Source organism: Tiliqua scincoides, chromosome 1, assembly GCF_035046505.1.
Source record: "Tiliqua scincoides isolate rTilSci1 chromosome 1, rTilSci1.hap2, whole genome shotgun sequence".
Lineage (NCBI taxonomy): Eukaryota > Metazoa > Chordata > Lepidosauria > Squamata > Scincidae > Tiliqua > Tiliqua scincoides.
Window position 1 is genome coordinate 310,110,180 of NC_089821.1, and position 24,260 is coordinate 310,134,439.

Sequence of the window (24,260 nt, forward strand, 5' to 3'; positions counted from 1 at the left end):
TCCGGCCATAGGCCCATCTAGTCCAGCTTCCTGTATCTCACAGCGGCCCACCAAATGCCCCAGGGAGCACACCAGATAACAAGAGACCTACATCCTGGTGCCCTTCCCTTGCATCTGGCATAGCCCATTTCTAAAATCAGGACGTTGCACATACACATCATGGCTTGTAACCCGTAATGGATTTTTCCTCCAGAAACTTGTCCAATCCCCTTTTAAAGGCATTCAGGGCAGATGCCATCACCACATCCTGTGGCAAGGAGTTCCACAGACCAACCACATGCTGAGTAAAGAAATATTTTCTTTTGTCTGTCCAAACTCTCCCAACACTCAATTTTAGCGGATCTCCCCTGGTTCTTGTGTTAAGTACAGCAGATGCCACAACGCACTGTGTAAGCAGCCCCTCCCGTTCACTGTCAGCCATTCTGGGCAGCAGTGATAGTCCCCCTCCCCACTACACCACTGCCATAGTGACTCTGGAATTCTCACAAGTTCCATGCCTCTTGAATGTTGCCTACTGGGTGGGAAAATAAGAACAATGTGAGAAGAGCCTCATTGGGTCAGATCACAGCCCATGTTCTGCAGCATCTGGCTTTCAACAGGAGTCTTCCAGAAGCTCCTGCAAAGCCCACAAGCTGGGCAAGAAGACAAGAGGCCTCCCCAGCAACTGGTCTTCAGTCTCTGAACCAGAGACTGGTTCTCTCTTGGCTCTCGTGGCCAATGCTCAGCATTTTCACTGGTCATGGAGGGTGCACAGCAGCCAAATTCAGTTGTCCATTTCCAATGGGAATTGACTACCCAAGGGCTTCTCCGGAGGACCCCAGTGCTGTGCCTGCTCTGCTCCACTCTGCCATGGGTACCACCTTGAAACATTTCATCCGAGTGATTGTGAGGAGCAATTCTCCCTGTGATCAGAGTTCTTGTCGATGCAGAAAGTGGGAAGGAAAGGATTGGAGGGGGTGAAGTTAAGCACTTTAAACCTTAAACCTTGGCAACCTTCAGTCTCAAAAGACTGTGGTATCGCGCTCTGAATGGTGGTTCTGGATCAGCGTCTAGTGTGGCTGAAAAGGCCAATCTGGGAGTGACAATCCCTTCCACACTGGGAGCAAGTGCAGTCTGTCCCTGGTCTGTCTCCCTGGCTATGGGCCTTCCTTCTTTGCCTCTTAGCCTCAGACTGTTGGCAAAATGTCTCTTCAAACTGGGAAAGGCCATGTTGCACAGCCTGCCTCCAAGCGGGCCGCTCAGAGGCCAGGGTTTCCCACTTGTTGAGGTCCACTCCTAAGGCCTTCAGATCCCTCTTGCAGATGTCCGTGTATCGCAGCTGTGGTCTACCTGTAGGGCGCTTTCCTTGCACGAGTTCTCCATAGAGGAGATCCTTTGGGATCCGGCCACCATCCATTCTCACAACATGACCGAGCCAACGCAGGTGTCTCTGTTTCAGCAGTGCATACATGCTAGGGATTCCAGCACGTTCCAGGACTGTGTTGTTAGGAACTTTGTCCTGTCAGGTGATGCCGAGGGTGCGTTGGAGGCAGCGCATGTGGAAAGCATTCAAGTTTCCTGTTGTGAGTGAAGAGTCCCTGACTCACTGCAGTACAGAAGTGTACTCGGGATGCAAGCTCTGTAGACCTGGATCTTGGTATGCTTCTTGTTGGACCAGACTCTCTTTGTGAGTCTGGAAAATGTGGTAGCTGCTTTGCCGATGTGTCTGTTTAGCTTGGTATCGAAAGAATGTCGGAGATCGTTGAGCCAAGGTGCACAAGGTCATGGACAACCTCCAGTTCATGCACAGGGAAGTGAGTCCACATCCTGAACCATGACCTGAGTTTTCTTCAGGCTGATCGTCAATCCAGAGTCTTGGCAGGCCTTGCTAAAACAGTTCATGAGCTGCTGGAGATCATTGGCAGAGTGGGCGGTGACAGCTGCATCGTCGGCAAAGAGGAAGTCACACAGACATTTCAGCTGGACTTTGGACTTTGCTCTCAGTCTGGAGAGGTTAAAGAGCTTTCCGTTTGATCTTGTCCAGCGATAGATGCAGTTCCAAAGGGCTGCTTCAGCAGGACCGTGAAGAAAATCCCAAACCAGGCTGGCGCAAGAACACAGCCCTGCCTCATTCCGCTTCAGATGTCAAAGGGTTTTGATGTGGAGCCATCAAAGACTACAGTGCCCTTCATGTCCTCATGGAAAGACCTGATGATGCTGAGGAGCCTGGGTGGACATCCGATCTTGGGGAGAATCTTGCTGTCCCTGCTGACCAGGTTGAAAGCCTTCGTGAGACCTATGAAGGCTATAAAGAGCGGATGTCGTTGTTCCCTGCATTTCTCCTGCAGTTGTCTAAGGGAGAATACCATATCAGTGGTGGACCTGTTAGCTCAGAATCCGCACTGCGATTCTGGATAGACGCTCTCTGCAAGTACCTGGAGCCTCTTTAGTGCAACTCGGGCAAACAGCTTTCCTACAACGCTAAGGAGAGAGATGCCGCGGTAGTTATTGCAGTCACCCCTGTTGCCTTTGTTCTTGTACAGCGTGATGAAGTTTGCATCCCTCATGTCCTGTGGTATTCTACCTTCTCTCCAGCAGAGGCAGAGGATTTCATGCAGCTCAGTGGCGATGATATCTTTGCAGCACTTTAGGACTTCAGCAGGGATGCTTTCTTTCCCAGGTGCCTTGCCAGAGGTGAGGGAGTCCAGGGCCACGTGAAGTTCTTCTAGGGTAGTTAAGCACATACATCATCAACAAACAACCACATAGAGCCAGAGCAGCAGTTTTCAATGTTTTTGTCTTGCAGTACACTTCTATGGTCTTCTCTATGTTCTTAGCCTCTTGTGATGTCACTTCCGGGAGACTCTTCCGGGTTCTGTGACTCTGCTTCTAGGGAAACTGTCTGTAGTCGCAAATTGTCCTGCAGAGACCGAGGGGCAGATAATTCATTACTATAAACAGTTGCCCCAGAAACAGAGCCGCAGAACCCAAAAGAGTTTTTCGAGCAGTTTTTAAATTGGATGGGACATGGGAGTTCTGCAGTTGGGAACTCCCCACTGATTTTTCCAAGAGAGAGTGGGGGGGAGGGTTTGTTGTAATCCTGGCAAACAAACTGTAATTTGTAATTTTGTTGTAATCCTGGCAAACAAAATCCAAACTGGCAACACACCAGTTGAAAATGGCTGAGCTACAGTGTGTATGAAATTTGGATTTTTGTGTGTGTGCGCCCCGGTGTGAATAATTTTCCACAGGCTTACGCTGAATCTCCTTTGCCACCCAGGTGTCTGCATTTTGATGCTGCTTTCATATCAGCAGCGTTAAAAATGATGCATTCATTATTTTGCCTGCTGGCTTTGTATGTGAGCAAAGCGGAGCGTTGGATGCTAAAGGCCACGTCGACACATTTCCTCCAGAGGTAGAGTTGATATTCTGGCAGCACCACCGCTATACCAAACAGCTGGTCCACCCAAGCTCTATGGGGACAGGGATTCTAGCCGGCTGTAGGGGAGCCGTCCTTGGTTGTTCCTGCCTGCCTGCCTTCCTGAGATGCCCTGTATCCTAATCAGGGTTGGGAAGAGACCCAGGTTCCTCTGCTCTGTGTTCTTCTGTTTGCTGCAAAGCCAGGTTCTGGTGGTTTCAGTCTGGTGGTTCTGGCATCTTCTGCTGCTCTTAGTGTTTGTGTTCTCAGGTTCACAGACCCTTTTTCAGGAACTTGTTTTTTAGAAGAGTCATCTTTTGCACTGACTAACGGGTTCAATGAGCTGAGAGATGGACAAAGAGTTCCCTAACCATCTTCTTCTCCTTGGTCTGAACAACAGGAGAACCTTTGGTGAAGCCCTGGTGACACACACTGGTGACACGCAGGAGGAACTGTAGAAGGCTTTGCCAGAGCCTCATTGCTTTTCAGGGGGGAGGGGGGCCTTTTTACTTGTGTTGGTGCAGGAATAGTGGCCTTGGAAAAGAGAGTCACCTTTGGGCCTAAAGGTGATCCTGTGCGTCTGCCTGTCCCAGGGCAGGTGATCAAAGTAGGACTTTCTTCTTGGATATGACAAATCCATTTTTGGATGGAATTATAAGTGTTAAACTTGCAGGTTCCTTCTTAAGCAGTCGGATAACAGGCAGTTTTCCAGCAAAGTTGCTTGCTTGTATGTAGTACAGTGCCGAGGGTGAGAACTTGGCATCCTGGCCGTTCTCTGTGTGCTGCAAAAGAATCAAAGATTTCATTGTGGGAATGAGAAGCAGATGGCTGCAAAGAATTTTCCCTGACTCCAGCATTTTTTACCCCCTCTTGGGTACGCATTGCTAGAAGTGCATCAAATGACATAACTTAAAAAAACAAAACAAAACCAGCTCTGCCTGATTTCGCCGTAAATTGGAGCCATTTTAAACCTGCTGGAACTCATGTGCAGTTTGGTTGCAGCCTGCCGTTCAGGCACACCTCTGACCTTGAGCCAGATGTACCTTCTGGAACCATGAGATTTTGCTTCCAACAAACGCTGAAAAGTAGCTGCTTTGTAATCAGTGCGTTGAGTCTGTTCCCACTGCCTTTCCATTGCAGCACAAGGAGTCAAGAGTCTCCCAGGTCTGAATTCCCCTGCAGTGCAGGAGAAGCCCGGAAGAAGCAGTTGGCCCTGGACTGGCAATCACTGCTGGTACTTAAGAGGATAACCTGGTGCCAAATTAGATGGGACATGGGAGTTCTGCAGTTGGGAACTCCCCACTGATTTTTCCAAGAGAGAGTGGGGGGGGGGGTTTGTTGTAATCAGGGCTGCAGTTGAGGGAGGGAAGTCTGACCCTGCCATCTGTTCCACAGCCCCAGTCCAAATTCCTCTACCCTGATCCTGCTGTTAGCCATGGGGTGGGGGGCTAAATTTGACTAAATTTTTCTCTCTTTGGCTAATGGCTTTGGGAGGCTGATTCAAGATGAGGAAAGGGTTAATCTCCACTCCTTTGCCACTTCAAGCTCCAGTCCTGGAATTCCCATGCTGCATCTAGTTTGGCCCTAAATGCCCCTGCAGCCTGCACAAGACGGCATGATTGAGCTCTGCCTGGTGAGCAACTGGCACATGCAGTTTTGCAGGTACAGCTTCAGTAGCCATGAGGGGTCTGAACTTACCTTCTGGGTTTGGTGTTTTTTTTTGTTAATGGAGACTGGGGTTTTCCAGAGCACTAGACTCTCAATGGGCAGTTCCCATTGTGCACTAAGGAAGTTTGGGAGGCTGAAACATGCATTTAGCTGTCCTGAGAAGGCAAGAGGGGTCAGTCTTTGGGCAGGCCACTCTCAGATCTCTCTGGGGAGGGTTCAGGCCTTGCAGAGTGAAACATGACATGTGGCCATCACAACCCGTTTTTGGTGCACTGCTGTGCTTCCCTTTCTCTTGGCAAGAGGGGGAGAACACTGGTAGCCGTCGGCTGGGTGAAATGCCAGTCACTCCGCTTTGGAGACTGATGAAACACTGTGCTTGCTGGCTGGCAATCCTGAACCAGGCAGTCACTACTGAAGTCACTACTAGTCACTGAAGTCACTACTTCAGTGTGGTTTGTCTGTGGAACTCCTTGCCACAGGATGTGGTGACAGCATCTGTCCTGGATGCCTTTAAAAGGGGATTCGACAAGTTTCTGGAGGAAAAATCCATTACGGGGTACAAGCCATGATGTGTATGTGCAACGTCCTGATTTTAGAAATGGGCTATGCCAGAATGCCAGATGCAAGGGAGGGCACCAGGATGAGGTCTCTTGTTATCTGGTGTGCTCCCTGGGGCATTTGGTGGGCCGTTGTGAGATACAGGAAGCTGGACTAGATGGGCCTATGGCCTGGTCCAGTGGGGCTGCTCTTGTTCTTAATCTTAACTTGAGCTTGGGGCTGTTTATGTTCTTAATCTTAATCTTAACTTGAGCAGGTCTCGCAGAGGAGGACTGTACCACTTAGAAAAAAGTGTGTCAGCTTTCCTCCTGGGAGTTGGCGGACTTTAGTATGCAGATTCTTTTAAAATGTTTATAGCCCACCTTCTTATTTGAACAACCAAAAAAATCAAGGCGGTTAACAATCAGTATTTAAAAACAGTAAAACCACAAACAGTGAAAATTAATGAAGGTTGCCTGGTTGTCTATCAAAATACCCTGCCTGTGGAAAGCTAGTCTGTCAGGTCGAAGGGGTAGCCAGGCCGGGGAACATGTTTAGATACTGGAGAGTTTTCAAATACTGAGTTACCAACCTGCATTCTGAATATACGAAGAGGTCTGGCTGAATATACGAAGAGCTGGAATGTGTGTAGGTGGAGCTTGCTGGCCCAGCACTATCATGCCTTCACAAAAAGCAGAAAAGTGTCAACATAGCCATCTGTAACTCAGATGTCTATAACTCTGAGACAAGGTGTAGTAGGGTTTCAAGAGAACTGTATCATATTCATAAGAACTTAAGAACATAAGAAGAGCCCCGCTGGATCAAGCCAAAGGCCCATCTAGTCCAGCCTCCTGTATATCACAGTGGCCCACCAAATGCCCCAGGGAGCACACAAGACAACAGACTCAACCTGCGTCCCGGTGCCCTCCCCTGCATCAGGCAATCAGTGACAGCCTACCTCTAAGACCAAGAGCTTGCACATACCTACTGTGACTTGTAACCCGTAATGAACTTTTCCTCCAGAAATTTGTCCAATTCCCTCTTCAAGGCATTCTGGCAAGATGCCATCACTGCTTCCTGTGGCAAAGAGTTCCACAACTCGTGTGCACAGTCATGTGTGTATGTGAGTTTTTTGTGTTCCCAAGTGTTTGAATTGGTGCTGCAAACAGTGCGTTTGAATGTCCCCATTTCTTCAGCGCAGTGCACGCTTACCTTTTGTGGGCTCCTTGGGATGGCTCTTGCCCCTAGCTTTGGATGGTGACTTTTCCCTGTACCTGAAATATCTTCTGCCTCAAAGACCCTTCCTGACCTCCGCCGTCTTATTCCGATCAGGCCCCTGTGCGTGCCATTGGCTCCAGTGAATGTGTGTCACCTTGCGTAAAAAGCATGTGCAAGGCTTCAACGTCCAGGTGGGGAGTGCAACAGGGTAGAGTTAATGCCCCCTGACCTCTCCCTGCCCCTTTTGTCTGTATATGGATCATACCTCAGATGTGCTGTTCACACAAGAGAGAGTAACCAGGCCAGGACAAATAATGTTGGCAATGCCACATCTGTCTTGACCCTAAGCCAGTGAAGAATATGAGGGCAAATGCTGTGGAAATAGAGGTCACAATTGCTGCTTCAGGGGGAATGAGCTGTGAGTTCTGGTTCTTTTTTTCCCACCTGCTAGTTAAATGTGGTAGAAGGTGCGGTGTAGTTCATCCTTTGGATTGGATCTAGCTTGTGTTAATCACAGGACCTGTTTCCTTTGTTACTGTATGTCAAGAGCCTGCCACCTGTCTGTCAAGGAACCTGGAGTGTGTGAAATGCCTGCCTGTGCTTATTCTGGAAACAGACACATAGTGAAGCATTGCTACTCTCTGCCTGGAGGAGCTTACAGTGCAGGTGTGGAGAGTGGGGAGAAGACCATCAAGGGAGCAAGCATGGCAGAGTGCTAGCCTGGAGAGCGCAAATCCCTGCCCAGCCATGAGGCTCACGGAGTGACTTCGGCCAGTAATCCTCTCTCGGGCAAGCCTACATCACAGGGTTGCTGGGAGGATGCAGTGAAAGGGTAGGTGCAGCATATCGCCCTGAGCTCCTTGGAGGAAAGGGAGACAGCAATAAACGGTGAAGTGAAAGGTATGTACTTTTTGTTGTAAAAGAACCACACAGCCTCTTTGTGTGTCTCACATGGAAACGTGCTGAGAGTTCCCAAAGCCGTAATGTCTGGTCCTCCCTGCCTTATGACTCGCGGCTTTTGCTCATGCAGGCTGTATCCTGCTGCACTGGCTGGTTCTGTTTCAACTCCGGGTTCTCCTCCGCGCTGGTGTGTTAATGTGCAGAGGAGGTTCTGCTTTGGCCATTCTGAGCTGCTGCCTCTGTGGCCACATCTCTTTTAAGCCCGGCTTCAGCTGATCAGACATGACAGGAACACCATTCAAGGTGCAGCAGCTGCAGGTGACAGTTCTCCCCTCCCCCCCAGCTCTGAAAGGAGCACTGCCACTTGACTCACCTCTCAGGTTGTTCTGTACTGCAAATCATTTGACACGTAGGCCTGTTTCAGACAGGTGTGAGCGTCACAGGAATGTGGGGGTGGGCTGCTGCTGCTAGATTGGCAGCTGTTTTTTGTTTTTTTTTTCTGCTGCCTACCTTTGACTTCTGTGCCAGCTATGCCTGCTCCTGGAGAGAACAGACCTTGCCACTGTTACATGTGCCTTGCCTTGCGACTGGACTGCTGTAACATGCTCTGTTTGGGCGTCCCCTTGGAGAGCAAGACGTTTCTGCAAGCTGGAGCCAGTTTTTGGGGAGCAACACTAGTGGCTGGTCTGTTTCTGAGCATACTTGCAGGTGTTGCTTAATACCTCTAACGACCTGATTTTTTAATGGGGAAAAGCAACTTAAAATGCCTCAGTGAAGGTGGCTTGAGACAGGGGTACCTTATCTCCTGCCAGGTGAGTTCCAAACAACACAGTCCTGGAACGTGCTGGAATCCCTAGCACGTATGCACTGCTGAAACAGAGACGCCTGCGTTGGCTCGGTCATGTCGTGAGAATGGATGATGGCCGGATCCCAGAGGATCTCCTCTATGGAGAACTCGTGCAAGGAAAGCGCCCTACAGGTAGACCACAGCTGTGATACAAGGACATCTGCAAGGGGGATCTGAAGGCCTTAGGAGTGGACCTCAACAGGTGGGAAACCCTGGCCTCTGAGCGGCCCGCTTGGAGGCAGGCTGTGCAACATGGCCTTTCCCAGTTTGAAGAGACACTTGGCCAACAGTCTGAGGCTAAGAGGCAAAGAAGGAAGGCCCATAGCCAGGGAGACAGACCAGGGACAGGCTGCACTTGCTCCCAGTGTGGAAGGGATTGTCACTCCCGAATTGGCCTTTTCAGCCACACTAGACGCTGTTCCAGAACCACCATTCAGAGCACGATACCAGAGTCTTTCGAGACTGAAGGTTGCCAACACACACCTTATCTCCCTCTGTGTAATCCTGTCCATCAGGTATAGACAGCCAGAGAAGGCTTCCCATGTGATTACCCCAGCCACTAGCTCGTTGCACTGGTGGAAGCAATGAGAAGGGCCTTCTCTGTACCACCTAGATTGAGAAACTCCCTGCCCCTTGAGATTTACCTGAAATCTCCCCATGAGGTGGCTCCTGACGGCTTGGTTATCTTTAAAAGATGATTGGACAAATATATGGAGGAGAAGTCCATCACAGGTTATGGTCATGAAGACTATATGCAACCTCTGGCTTTTAGAAGTAGCCTCTTTCTGAGTGCCAGATGCAAGGGAGTGGCAACAGGATGCAGGGGTCTTGTGTGCGCCCAGAGGGTGGGCCACTGTGAGTCACAGGAAGCTGGTACAGGATGAGCCTTTGGTCTGACCCAGCAAAGCTCTTCTTATATGAATATGCTCAACCTTCTTGGTCCTTTGGTGAGTGTTTCACAGGAATCTTTCATTGGAGGGTTTTCCGCACCATAAAGTAGGCTCCCCCGTGTCGCTGGAAAGTTCCTGCCTCTAGTTACCCACCTGAAGGAACCCACAGGCTGAATTCTTCCCACTTGCTCCACAAGCAGTGACTCTTGGAGAATGGATGAGCATTTGGACACCAGGCACTCAGACATAAAAGGAGCCCTTCTGGGTCAGGCCAAGAGTCCTTCTTATCTGAGAATCTGTCTTGACCGGTGGCCAAGCAGGGCCTGAAGGCAGTGGCCCCTCTCTGTGCCTTGGGCCAGCACCTGCTTCTGAGCAGTATGTGGTTCCTGGAGACTTTGTCTTGGTTGTCCTTTCTTTTCAACCAAGGTTGCTCCTGGCAGCAGGACACAGGTGTATCAGCCATCTATCCACCACTGCTTGTCTCCTGCACCTGGTATGTAGAGGCACTTTCAAGGAACAAAGGGCGCACCATCGGAATGGGTGAGGAGGCGTGGCAGCAGAGGAAGGTGGTGAATGTTTGAAAGCAGGAAGCTGCTTTCTGAGTTGGAGCACTGCTCTGTCTAGCACAAGAATGCCTGCACGGACTGGCAGCTGCCCTCCTGGTCTTACATTGGGAAGGGTCTTTCTCAGCCCTACCTGGAGACGCTGCCAGGGACTGAATCTGGGGCTTTCCGCAGGCCTCACTGCAGCTCACCCATTCAGTTGCAGCCTTTTCCCACCTGAATCCCAAGGAGGGCCGACAGAGAGAGACCTTGGAGCCTGCCTCCAGCGTGATGTGGCGAATTCTCCCACAAAGCAGAGCTGCTGGAGCAGAGGCACAGGCAGTCATTGGAGTGGCTCCTTGGTTGCGTGGCAGTGCATTGCAAGCCAGAGAGTGGCTCTGAGCTCCGGGGCTGCTGGGAGAGATGAATTGCCCTCTGTTCTTCTCCGGGTGCCTCCTCCATGTGGAATTGATCAAGGGCTGCCTGGCCTCTGTTGGCAGAGTGTGCCGGACATGTGTTGGAAAGGCATGGCTTGCGGAGGCCATTCTTGCCTGCAGAATGGAATTGTTGCCCCTCTCGAGGCAGCTGTAATACTTTTATCTGAATCGTGCTGCAGTGACTTGGCCAGCAGTCTGAGGCTAAGAAGCAAAGAAGGAAGGCCCATAGCCAGGGAGACAGGCCAGGGACAGACTGCACTTGCTCCCGGTGTGGAAGGGACTGTCACTCCCGGATTGGCCTTTTCAGCCACACTAGACGCTGTTCCAGAACAGAATGCTGTTCAGAGCGCGATACCAGAGTCTTTCGAGACTGAAGGTGGCCAACAACAACATGCTGCAGTGAGAAGGGGGGATGCGGGTTCTGCTAACCTCTTGCGCACTGAGCTATGGGGAATGCAGGAAGGTAGATGGAAATTCTCAAATGCGAAACACACACGTGACTCCTTTCTAAAGGAGGTTCCTAACAATGCTTCTGGTTGCACGGGGCTTTGTGGGTGGGCAAAGAACTTCACGTGTATTATCTTGACATTGTCCTTACGGCAACCCTGTCGGGTTAAGCGAGGGCTATTCTCATATTGAAGAAGTGGCTGAGAGTGGGGTGACTTGCCTAAGGCCCTTGAGGGAGTTCATAACTGGGGTAAGATCTGAACAGGGGAATCTTTATTCTCCTTTCAGCCTCTTGGCCCCTACATTATGCTAGCTGTTCGGAAGTGTGGGTCCAAGGCTTGGGTCTTGCCTGGCCCACCATTCAGAGCACGATCCCATAGTCTTTCGAGACTGAAGGTTCCCAAGACACACCTTATCTCCCCCTGTGTAATCCTGTCCATCAGCGGTAGACAGCCAGAGAAGGCTTCCCATGTGATTACCCCAGCCACTAGCTCGTTGCACTGGTGGAAGCAGTGGGTGGGTGTACACATTTGGTCCCTGTTGTGTATATGCGACATTGGGAAGAAATGGCTAGAACACTTCTGCACCTGTGTTCTGCAGTCCTGCATATGTGTGTAATTTGTTATTGAGGAACAGAAATTCAACCTTCTGAGAATCGCCGCTTTTGTTCCTTTAAAAGCAGCCAAATTGTTGGCTTTCATGACTTCCAGGAAAAAACAACTGTACTTCCAGCCTGGCATTCAGCTTAATTTAAGTCTCCAAGAGAAATTTTCTATAGTATAAAAAAATATGCACCCCAATAGTATGAGCATCCTTAAATATTATTCACCATAGAAATGAGCTCAGCGATAACATACTTCAGCTGTGTACAATATTGGTCAATGGATTTGTGCCCCACAGGATCAGCAGGCTTAAATGCTAAAGGCCTGGCAAAGAATTTCAGCTGTTTCCTGAGCACTTCAAGGGTCTTTGGAAGAATCTCAACAGAGAAGGCAGCACAGCTGAAAAAGATCCTACTTTTATGATATGTAATGCCACCCTGTGGAGCACCCCTACCATTTTAAGGTATCTTTCTTCTCAGTTGTGATGGGTTTTCTCTGTGGCTCATGACACCAACTACATTCCCATCAGATGGTGGGGACAGGAGGACGCAGTCGAAAAAGCCCAGATTCCTGGGTGACTCATCCTTGAGCCTCAAGATCACCCACGCAGTTTGTCACAGAATGATTGGTCGGGCCTTATTCAGGATAAACTCCGTGGATAGAGGTAGTCACTTATCAGTTCAAGACTTGGGCACTGAGACGGCTAAACCCCTATAAGGATTTGAATTTAAATAGGATGTTAATAATCATAGCTATAAATCCCTCCCAGGGAACAATTCTGAAAGGAAGGGGGGGAAATTATGTTGACATGTGAAGTGTTGCCCTTGGCTAGAATGTACAAGGATGTGAATTGCTGGGATGGGAAATTGGAAGGGGACCTATTTAAATGGGATGGACCAAGTTAATCCTATATAAAGTTAGATCTGCTCAGAGCCAGCAGGGGATCTGGACCCCAATCCCTGCAACTCATGTCCATAAAAGGCCTCCCTGCTACCCTTTCCCTCGCTCACCCACCAGGTGATCTCCCTCCAGGTCTCAAGCTCACCAAGGAAAGAGCAGTAAAACTGAGCAGGACAGGGAACAGTGTCGCATCTATACCCTGCCCCCTTTCTAGATTCCTCCCCATGTCTAGCGAATCGATGCCTTCTAAAAATGGTTTCTGGGAAACTAATATTGCTGCAGACTCATTAAATGGTACAAGGGAAGAACCTTGTGTAGAACTAGGGGGAAGGGGAGGGCTGTGCAGTGGAGAGGAAGGGACTAGGGGCAAGATTGATTTGGGGTTTGGTGGGGGGCACGAGTCTTGAACACTGATCTGAACCAGGCAAAAACATCTATCATGTTGCATTCTGGAAATCATTTTATCAAATACTTTTTTCATTGCAAAATATGAATTGACATCCTGTTTCACATCTAAACTGGAGTGGCTTCTAAACTTGCTTCAGTGAACCTCTGACCCTGTGTGTGTGTGTGTGGGGGGGGGGGAAACAGCTAAATGGTGTCATATCTAATGAGGCAGTTTGATCAGTTACAGACATTTCTAAGCAATTAAGCGACAAACAAAGACGAGATCAGCAGAACAGTTTGTCTTCCACCTTTGTAGGTAATCGGAAGCTGACTTACCTAAGACAGCCCTTGGGAGAGGCGGTGAGGGGTTGTAAAACACAGAAAGATGAAGACAATCCTCAGGAAGGCAGGATCTGCCCTTTATAGAACAGATGTGTGCAAGGAAAGTTTAAAATAGAATTTAATGTCTAGGCCCGGAGGTGTTGGTCTGCAGGGCCCAGTCTGCATTCCTTCCCAGTGTCTCAGATCTGGGTGCAGCCCTTGTGAAATAAGCCAGTTGGTGACCAGTGGTCTTTGGGGGAGGGGTGAAAGAAAACTTTTCACCAAAAATGTTAGCATCGAAGACCACGACTGTAGTTCCAGTGAATAATTGAGTCTGGGTGCCCAGGTCTCTGCCAGACAATTACATGGCACAGGGGTAAATATGATTTGAAGTTAATACTCTGCCTGCCATTTTAACCCTTTTAGTTCAGCAGTTTTTGAACTGGAGTGTCGTGGCACGTGTGTGCCGCAAAAGGTCTGCAGGTGTGCCATGGGAGTACAGTGGTTGAAAATCACTGAAAATCTCTTCTGAGTTCTGCAGCTCTGTTTCTAGGGCAATTGTCCGTACCTCTTCCTCTGCCAGATCCACCACAGAACCCAGAGGAGTCTCCCGGAAGCTGGAGGAGACATCGCAATAGGTGAATCACAAGAGGATGCAAGTCTCTTGTTACCTGGTGTGCTCCCTGGGGCATTTGGTGGGCCGCTGTGAGATACAGGAAGCTGGACTAGATGGGCCTATGGCCTGATCCAGTGGGGCTGTTCTTATGTTCTTATGGAGACCATAGAGAAGGCCAGTGTGCCATGAGATGAAGAAAAAATAACTGCTTTAGCTGCTAACCACTCAGTTCTATTTGGATAGCACCCTGGTGCTGACTCAAACCCTCTTGGTACTTGATTGATGTAAGTTGGAACCTCAGGGAAAAGTGGAAGATGGTGGTGAGGGTCAGGCAGGCTCTTCCTGCTTGCTGCTTCTCCGCTTCAAATCTGTTTGTTTCCAAATTAATATTCCTTCTTGCCAAAGCGACAATCACAATGAAATGCATTTCAAAACCTGGAACGACAATCCATAAAAGCAATTAAAGATTGCAAAATAAGCAACCAGCGATGAAAAAAATCTGTTCCAATGAATTCCATTGAAGGGAGGGGGAACAAATGGCATTTGGTGGTTGTTTATGCTGTTGCAACTCAAGAGAACAGGTTGGATTTTGCCTGAAGGTGCCAGGTGAATGTGCACTAATCTGTGGGAGCCACCACTGCAAAGGCCTCTCTTTGGGTAGCAAGTTGCACAACCTTGCATTCTTCTCTGCCAAGTTGCATGCAGTAAAGTGAAGCAGTAGAGTGAGCCACACTATGTTAGCCTATGGGGGGTGCTGCATTTTTGAATGTTCTCATGCAAAAAACCTAGCCCTGCAAGTAGAAACATGGGAAATCAAGAGCAGGCTAGGCTATAATGTCTCCCCAATGTGCTTGTTTTTTACTTGGTGGGAGGGTAATTTTTAACTGAGCAACATTTTTATCCTATAGCCCGAAATGCCCACTCAGTGCCCACACCTACTGCCTCTTTCTGCTGTGTGTGCAAACTTAGCCCAGGCCTTGATCAGCAGCTTTTCCCTTGCTGGGTTTTGAGGCTTTGTAGCACAAAGAGCCTTCAGTGTAGTGGCTGCTTCAGCAAAGCCTTGGAGTTGATGCCCAGATGGACCCTTCATCTTGTTGAGGAAAGAAGGCATTTGCGGCTCTGAGCCAGCCTGAAATGAAATGATGATGCCGTTGTTGTAGGGACTGCTTCGCCACCTTGGCGACAGCCTCAAGGCATCTGCTGCCTGCCCACGAGGAAGTGCTACTCCCTTCCTTCAGAGCCCTCCCAAGAACCCATCTCTCTTGGGCGGCTCTTGGCTCATTCCACTTAGTCCTCATTGCCAACTGTATCCAAATTTAAATATGTGTAACAACACTTGCCTACATTATCTTCCCCACCACTGCCATTGTTTTTTTTTTTTTAGATTGGGAGTTCCTTGCAGGCAGAGACCTGTTGATTTTTGCCTCTGTGACTCTAAGAGGCACTGTTTTTCACTTTTTTTTTAATACCACCGTTCCTCCGAAGAGCTCAGGGCGGTTCATTAAGTATGGATGCTTGTGGTTTGTTTGTTTGGTTTAGTTAAGTATTTCTGTCCTGCTTTCCAGAAGAAGCACCCAAGGTGCTTAACAATAAACATTTAAAAATAAGGCAATTGGCATCAAAAAGATAAAATATTACAAGCACTAAAACAGCAAGCATAAAACTAAACTGAGACCGAAATGTCCATTGTTAGGAGCCATTGATTTACTGTTGGATGTAGCCAGCAGTTCCCTTCTGCCACTTCTTTGCCTTGAAGGGGAAGGCTCAACCAGGCATAAGTCAGTCCATCATCTGGCCATCATAACTGAATGCATTCCAAAAGTGTTGTATGTGTTGCCCTCTGAAAAGGCATCAGAATTATGGGCTGTCACCACTTGAAGTGGCTCTTTCATCCAGATCAGACCTACTTTTCCCTGTACCTCTGATGGCCACTGGGAAATAATTCCAGGGTGCTCTCTATGGCACCAGTGAAAGCTTCCCTCTTGGGGCAGATCATACCTTGCAGAGGGAAACCCACCTGTCTCACCACTACCCAAGCCTAGTTTCTCTCTGTACCCTCCTGGCTGGTGTTTACTAAAGAAAAGTTGAACAGGAATTCATCAATGATGAACCACACAGCATGAGGCAGATGTGCGATTGTTTCCATGATAACTGATTAAAAACATAACAGGGCTTCCTGCACTTCTCATGTTTGTAAAACAAACAAACAAAACCCAAAATCTATGAAAAAATAACCAGGATATTGTGAAAAAATGACTGGGTGAGGGTGTATGGGTAATAACTGTGACTGAATCTGCTGACACTATACCACCTATATCACCTCCCTAGTACACTTTTAAAGTCATTAAAATTTATAACTATAATTTATTAAAATGCACTCTGGGAATAAAAGCACATAAAGTTGCTTTCTGCATTTTTCCTCTGGGGGGAGGGAACAAAATCTGTGAAAAAAAATAAAATTGTTTAAGAACACCTCTAGTCAGCGGTGATCGATTTCAGAAATATTGCCATCTCTGGAACCCTGTAATGCAGTATCTCACGGGCATCTCGTGCAGTACCTGCAGTAGCATCAATGATTGGTCTTGAAATCCTGTTTACTTTGGTTTCAGCACTTTAAACTATTTCTTTGGTCTCTGTCTTTTGTACATATAAATGTGTCCGTGTCCGTGTGTGCGTCTGTGTCCGTGTGTGTGCGTGTGTGTGTGTGTGTGTGAGAGAGAGAGAGAGAGAGAGAGAGAGAGAGAAAGTGTGTCTTGGTACATTTTGATACACTTTGTGTGTTAAAATATACATTTGGAATAAAAACCCTTCAAGAATGTGTTGCCCTAAGCTTATCTGTACAGCGCATTTTAGAAGTAGGCTGTCTCAGAATGCCAGATCCAAAGGAGTGACACCAGGATGCAGGTCTCTTCTGGTCTTGTGTGTTCCCTGGGGCACCTGGTAGGCCACTGTGAGATCCAGGAAGCTGAACTAGATGTGCCCTGGGCCTGATCCAGTGGGGCTCTTCTTAAGTTATTAGTACTGTGCCTGCTTGTAGGAGGGGCCTGGGGGCAGAAAATGGTTCTGCACTTTGGAAAGGGTGGGTTATTTGGCCCATGAGCCAACATAAGAATAGCCTGTGACTCATCAGGCCAAGATCCCTTTCATTCAGCCTCCGACCCAGTACTGGTTCCAGGTTCATGATTATGATAATTAGCAGTACTTATATACTGCTTTTCAACAAAAAAAAGTTCGCAAAGTGGTTTACAGGGCAAGTCAAAGTTTCATTGGGTGTTGCCACCGGCGCGGAGGTTTCAGGGACTGGTTTCGGTGGGCCCTTAGCCAGTGCTCAAATTCTGATGCTGCTCCAACAGTGGTCAGCTTGATGCCCCTCGAAAGCTAACAAGTCAAGCAAAATGGGAGGCAGTCATGTCCTGGAGCTTGTCCTCAACCGTGGACTAAATGTCAGGAGGAGAAGTAAAAGTCAGCTGCTTTCCCAGCAGAGGCGTAACTAAGGTGGAGCCCGAGAGGCAGCGCAAGGTGGTCACTTCAGGTTCTCGCCAGAGGAGGCGGCACTGGCAGCTTCACACACCCTGCAGTCCCTCTGGAGGCTCCCAGACTCCACAGAGAAGGAACAGGGGGAGTAAAGCAGCCACAACTAGTGCCTCTGGTGACAATCCAGAAGTTGCATCCTGATAGCACTGGGGAGTCCATTGCGGCTCTGATTCCCAGGACCTTTGAAAGTGTGGAGTCGTAGATGTCAAAATAGCTGCACAAATAATCATCCTAAGCCTTGGTACATCTCATTCTGAGTGCAGCTTTCCTGGCAGAGGTGGCTGCATCAAAGGAGTTCTCTGTCCTAGCGCGGTTTTGGCAACAACAAGCTCTCTTTCCACCCCCATGTGGCCTGTGGCGTCTTTAACATGGTCTGTCTTTCTTGTCCTTCCCAGTTATGGTACCTGCGGGAAGCAATGCTGGGATGTCCCTTCTACTGTGACGCGAGTGATGAAGAGGAGTGCTCTGAGCCTGAAGTTCCCACCTGGCCTTGGAGCAGCCTGCTAAAAAGTCCACGGGGAGAGCCCGGAACACAATGAACAAACTGAACTTCCACAATAACAGAGTCATGCAAGACCGACGCAGCGTCTGTATCTTTCTCCCCAATGACGATTCCCTCAACATCATCATAAATGTGAGTGAGTTGGCAGGAGGATGGTTCTGTCTCACTCTCTTTTCTCTGGAGCCTGTCACAAACAGGGCTCGGGGGACTCTTGTGAATATCCTTTCAGAAACGGTGTAATATATTTAGTCAGGAAGGTGTTTTTCCCCTCCAGGTCTGGGGGGTGAGGAGTGTGTGGCTTGGCTTACTTGCTTGAGTTCTCCAAATGCTTTCAAACTGGTCTTTCATCACCAGAAACGGGCTTTGAAACAGAGAATATCAGATGTTGCTTGCCGCAATGTTGCTGTGATTCTTCCTTCATTCTGCAGCTTTTTGTATAAAATGAAGCAGCTGTGAGTGCTCCAGGTTGAGTGGAGGATTAGGGCCATTGAACCCAATCCTGCCTAGCTTTTTGTCTGCTCACAATCCAGCCTTGGCTACTCTTTCTCCCTGAGAAGTTAAAAGATGAAGAGTTCGCGTGGGGGAAGGGGGAACCGAAGGAATCTTGAACAGGAAAATCATAAGGAATTAATGAAATTGCTTACCTTGGCAGTCTGAATAACATTTGCTTTGGGAAACAGCAGCCATTGGCTCATCTGTGCTGTATTGGCTCATCTGTGCTGGATAAAGTCCCCAGTTTTCCACCAAATTGCTTCCCCTGACAGGTCAGTAACCTATTAAGAAGCTCCCAGTGATGATATTTTTAGAGCTTTGCCTCCCTTTTGTCATCTTGACTGGGCCAATTTATTTATTTTTTTCTTCCCCTCACACGGAGTATCCATTTGAAGAGTAGCTTATGCTGCTGTTTCTGTGATGAAGTTGGGCTTGGTGCCTTCATAACAAAGCAGGAGACCGAGCTGTGCCGTATCAGGAGCTGTGCCGGAAATTGTCGCAGTGGATTTGCATATTTTTATTTGTGTGTCATTATCATAATTGCCACAGAATTGGCGGGACCTCACTACAATGAGTGAGTGCTATCTCTCTGGTCTTTCAGAATCCCTGAGGTCTCACGTGGTTAAAACTCCTCTAAATTGAGCCTTTAGAATCGCAAGATATTAATGGATTTGATAGATCTCTCTGCCTGCCTTCTGGTTACTGATGGGAAGTAGAGATTACAGCAGCAATTTTCAACCAGTGCGCCATGAAATGTCCGCAGTGTGCCCTGGGAGTTTGGAGCACTGCAAATGAAGATAGCTGAAAAACTCTTCTGGGTTCTGCAGTTCTGTTTCGAGGGTAGCTGTAGTAGTGAATTGTGTGTTCCAGCAGACGAAGAGGGACAGACAATTCATTACTACAGACAGTTGCCCTAGAAGCAGAGCTGCAGAACCCAGCAAAGTCTCCCAGAAGCTGGAAGTGACCTCATAAGAGGCAAAGAGCACAGTGTGCCCCAAGTAGAAAAACACTGAAAATTGTTGGATTACAGGGAATGAGCATTTCTTGCCTTGGAATATGGTTTGACACTGTTACTGGGTGCAGTCATGTTTCCCTTAACCAAGCCTGCCCTCAGGCTTACTTGTTTCGCCCATGCACTGCATATTATATTTCTCCAACTTAAGAGCTTCTGTTCTGTGGCTGGAGAGGTACCAGTTCCTGGTCTGAACTTGCATAGTCTCTTCTCTTCCACCCCCCACCCCACACACCTGTGGTTGAATCCCAGCCACACTGGAGCTTATCTTTAGTGGGATAGAAGAACCACCAGCTTCCTCGTGAACCTGCTCAGCTATTAATAATAATAATAACAATAACAGGTATTTATATACCGCCTTTCTTGGTCTTTATTCAAAACTTTATTCAAGGCGGTTTACATAGGCAGGCTTTATTAAATCCCTATTAAATAGGGATTTTTACAATTTCAAAGAAGGTTCTTTCTTTCAAGAACGACTACATTCAAGGTGTTTCATTCCGATCTGGCTTCACATTCTGGCCTCCATCCTCCCACGCTCAGAGCAGATGGAATTGCTTGGCTTCAGCTTGTCAGCTGCTTCAAGGTCGCACGGTGCCGGTGGCCTCGAACTGGCGACCTTGTGGATGTTATCTTCAGGCAGACGGAGGCTCTACCCTCTAGACCAGACCTCCTGCCCATTAAGATGATCATCCCTTCCCAGACAGATGTTGTTAGTGGTATCCAGGGAGAGGGCTTTGTTGGCTGTGAGTCCCTGTCTCTGAAGTGGGTTCCCTAGAGAGCTTGAAGTGCCTTGTGTAGCTGGTCTGTTGGCCTGGCCAGTGTGTTGACCTGTTAAGAAATCAGGGTGGTGCAACATCTTTCATCACCATCACTGAGGAATTTTATTTACTCCATCTTTCCATGAGGAAACACCCAGGAAGTCTGCTGCTGTACCTGAGACCAACCCAACAATAACAAAGTAGAATAATAATAATTTTTTTTTAAAGTTGTATCAGCAAAAATACGACCACATTGGTCTACATTTTGGGTCTACAGACCCAAAGAGTTTTTCCCCAAAGCCAAGTCTTGGCTACATCCCAAAAAACCAACAGCAAGGCAGACAGGCCAGCCTGTTTGGGGAGGGTGTGCCACGACCCAGGTGCTGAAGGCGCCATCTGTTATATCTGCCCACTTTTCCTCAAGTGACAGAGGAATCTTCAGTAAGACTCCTCTAGTTGAATGGCATACCTGAGCAAGTTTGTAACAGAAGAGGACAGCCCTGGGTCCAAGAACTCCTGGTTCCACTTCTTTCACCTGGTGTTCAGAGATAGGAGGTTGTGTACAGTCATCATGGCTTGTAACCCATGATGAACTTTTCTTCCATAAATGTGTTCAATTCCCTTTTTAGGGCATTGAGGCCAGGTGCCATCACAGTGTCCTGTGGCAAGGAGTTCCACAGGTTAATTGGATGCTGGGTAAAGAAATCTCTTTCTTTAACGGCGATCTGTTTATTGCCTCTTCTGTTTTCCACCTTCTTCTGCAGGTTAAAATATTGTGCCATGAGTTACTGGTCCAGGTGTGTGACTTGCTACGACTGAAGGACTGCCATCTCTTTGGACTCAGCGTCATACAGAGTGAGTGTCCCAGGGAGCCACTCCCAGCTTCGGCCCTGCCGTGCTTGGCAGCTGCACCCTCTTGTATTTTGGGGATTCTGGATGGATGTGCCTGTTTGCCCAGCGGTGGTTTGGCATTACAGGCCTGCCACAGTGTGCTCTTGAGTGGTGGTCTCTAATGTGGTGATGAAGCATTCAGCAGGCACCAGTCAGTTGGTTCAGGCTTAAAGCCAAACTGTGGGGAGGGGCTGCTGCTTAATGAGGGGCACTGGATTTGCCTGCAGTAGGTCCCACTATGCCTGTGTCTTGCCACAGCTCCTCCCCACTGGGCCTTGTGCCCGCTTAAGGCTAATTAGCTTCCCTTGTTAAACTCACAAGTGCAGCAGGCAAAAGTCAAAGTCCAGTTCCAGTCCAATAAGTGCAGATTGCCAAAGCAGAGTCCAGAAACGATATGCCAGGTCACAGTCCAAGGTCAGGTCTCCTCTGGATCAGGTGGCGTCTCCCTCTGGGTCAGGGTAGCCTTTGGTCCTTCTGAAGCTGCCTTTTATCCTTGGATGTCTCATAATCCAAAATGCAGCTCAGCTGGGAGCTACCTTGCTAGCCCCTTGTTAAGTCCAAATTAGGCTCAGGTGAGCCATCTCTTCAGTCCATGTCCATTCAAAGTCCCATCAAGGTCAAATGAAGCTCAGGTGTCCATCAGCGTCTCCATTGGCCTTGATTGATTACGGCTGTGGAGCCAGCCCTGCCCTGCCCAGAGCTGTCAAAACATGGAATCGCTGTCAACACCACATCATCCACCTGATGATCTTCCGATCTTCCATTACAACCTGGTCTGGCCCAGTGTGTTTGTGGCCCCTGGTTAGCTCTTAGCTATGCAGCTGGTCTCTAATGGGATGTGTTTGCAGGCTGCAATGTTGGGAGAAGGGGGGGAATTTCAGCAGTTCCGGAAGAAAATGCAGAGTGATGTTTTCACTCCAGCTGCTGCAAGCAGTAGTTAATATCCCCCCCCCCCCATTTCTCAGTGTCTTTGGGTGAGGGCAAGTTGCGTCCTGTCCAGAAAGAAAATGTTGCTTGCTTACTTCTGTCCTCACTCTGATGTCGGTTCAGGGCAATGCCAGCAAAGTTGTGCTGGTGCCAGGTTGCTGGGAGCTCCGGACCAAAGCTCTGCACTGAGGCCCCATGTCTGTCCCCTAACGGTACATGGGGCATTCCAAACTGTAGTTTGAGCTGCTTCGAACCACGGCTATGGGGTTTTGAGCTTATTAGCCAGATTGTCAGTGCAAACCTTGAATGCAGAGTTTGGTGGTGGTGTAGCATGAGGGTAGCGCTAGCATTTTTGCGAAATGTGACTAACTCAGACTACACATTTCTGCCACAGTTGAGTGGTTAGCAAACGATATTTGCACTAACTAGTATTAGCATGAATGTGCCATTGGTTGGCTCTGAATGTGGGAGGGGCAGGTAGAATTTGAGGGATGGAAAGGCAGCAGCCAGTGGGGCACTCCTAGTCTCCTGTCCGTGGGTATGAGTCTTGGCTGCATACCGTTGCTCTGGGTCTCGGTGCAAAGCTTCAGGTTGAGAGAATGGGATGTCGGCCTTTTGTCTGTGTTTTGTATTCTTACGCTGTTTGCATCCGGAGCCTGTAAAACGTGCTAATTACGAGCATTCTGTTGTTTTAAGTGAGCAAAATGATTAAACTGGATAAAATACTACAGGGAGCCCCATAGCTGTGGATCCTGTATCTGCAGATTCATTTATCCACAGATTGGGTCCGTTCCCCCGTGCATCCTGAATGCACACCACCTAGGGAGCCTAGGGAGTCCTCTGAGCCCAGCAGAGGCCACCCACGGACAGTCTGGCGGTCTGTGGCCTCTGCCAGGCTCAGACTGAGCCCAACAGTGAAAAGGTCACTTCTGGATGTGATATCTTTTTCACCATTGAGCTTGGTCTGAGCTCAACAAAGGCCACCGTTGGACATCTGCAGCCTCTGCTGAGCTCAGAAGATCCTCCAGAGGTAAGGGAAGCTGAGTTCCCTTCAGCTCCAGTGGGTGGGGGGGCTAGGCATTTGCCTGTATCCACAGTTTCACTTAACCCGGGGGTTCTGGAACCCCCTTGGATACGGGGGCATGCCTATACTTTTAAAAATAAGTGTGGTTTCCTAAAGATGAACTTGTGGGGGAATTTTCGTTACAGCAGAAAGTTTCACATTGACAATGGCCCTTCTAAAAAGTTGCTCCCTGTAGCCACAGTTTTAGAATTGTTACTGTTTTCAGAGGAATGCCGGAACAGCTCACTGTCTAATCCAGACTTTTTTTCATTTCACTGCAGACAATGAACATGTGTATATGGAATTATCTCAGAAGCTCTGCAAGTACTGCCCAAAAGAATGGAAGAAGGAGGCAAGCAAGGTAGGAGCAGCCCTGTAGCTGCTCCTCTCTGGTTCAGGGGACAGGCAGTTGTTCCTCCCCCTGGCATAATTTATTTGAAGCTCCTGTAACTTCTTTCTTGCTTCACAATGTGTCCTCTGCTGAACTCGGCCCAAGGCTGTCTGAAGATTAATGCATCTTTTTGTTGATTGATCAACAACCTGTTCACTTATTAAAATGATCTCTCTTCCAAACTAACTTGCTTTGGGCTTGGGTGTCCGCACTATGCAGGTGGCACCCAGCTCCATCTCCTGTTTCCATCTTTGTGGAAGTTCTGAACCAGCCTCCAGTGGCAGTTGTAGACTGGGTGAGGGGGAGCAAGCTGAAGCTTAACCCAGACTAGATAGAAGTGCTGTTGGTTGTGGCACTCAGCTTGGGGATTGTCGTCCTTCCTCCTCTATCTGGTGGTGGTGAGTTGGGAAGGGGCCTTCAATGTATCTCGGAAATGGTGCTTGCAGGAGGAGAAATCCATTTTGATTGGCTTCCTGAAACCAGGGTTAATCTGGAAGAAGTAAGCTATATCTTCAGTTATATCTTCTAGGCAGTCTTTTGAAGGCTGTGTGATAGCTGTAAATGAAGATGTCAGCTTGGAGCAAAGGAGCTATAATTAAAAGCTAAATCATCTGTAACCAATTGCAATTCCTTTTAAAAAAATCCACATACTATCCCTCTAAAGAAGAAGGGATTGGAAGCCACAAATTGATTCGGGCGCTTCTGAAATATACAGCATCTTTCACCTTCAGGGCTGATTTGATGTTGAAACTCGAGACAAATTGCAGTTGGGTGGAGGATGTCTCAGGAAATTGCCTTTTGAGGACCTCCGGGAGTCAGCTTTGGCCACCAGTGTCAGCTCTGCCTCCTGCGAGCATCCCCAGACAGATGGGCAGTGGGTCAAAATAGCAGAAGGTCACGTCTGGCTTTCTGCTAATGAAAAACTAAAAGGCACTGATCAGGATGGCATCTGAAGTGAATCTTTTCAAATGGACTTTACAG

The 24,260-nt window shown here is 48.5% G+C and overlaps 1 protein-coding gene across 1 annotated transcript in view; it reads left to right on the top strand.

Annotated features, from left to right (window-relative positions):
* Positions 1–24,260, top strand: part of FRMD6 (FERM domain containing 6) — a 68,606-nt gene that overhangs the window by 17,509 nt on the left and 26,837 nt on the right. Inside the window, exons 2-4 of the mRNA XM_066640512.1 lie at positions 17,639–17,877; positions 20,772–20,862; positions 23,170–23,249. Of these exons, the coding sequence (XP_066496609.1) occupies positions 17,779–17,877; positions 20,772–20,862; positions 23,170–23,249 (270 nt within the window). The 5' untranslated portion in view covers positions 17,639–17,778. The remainder of the gene's footprint in view (positions 1–17,638; positions 17,878–20,771; positions 20,863–23,169; positions 23,250–24,260) is intronic.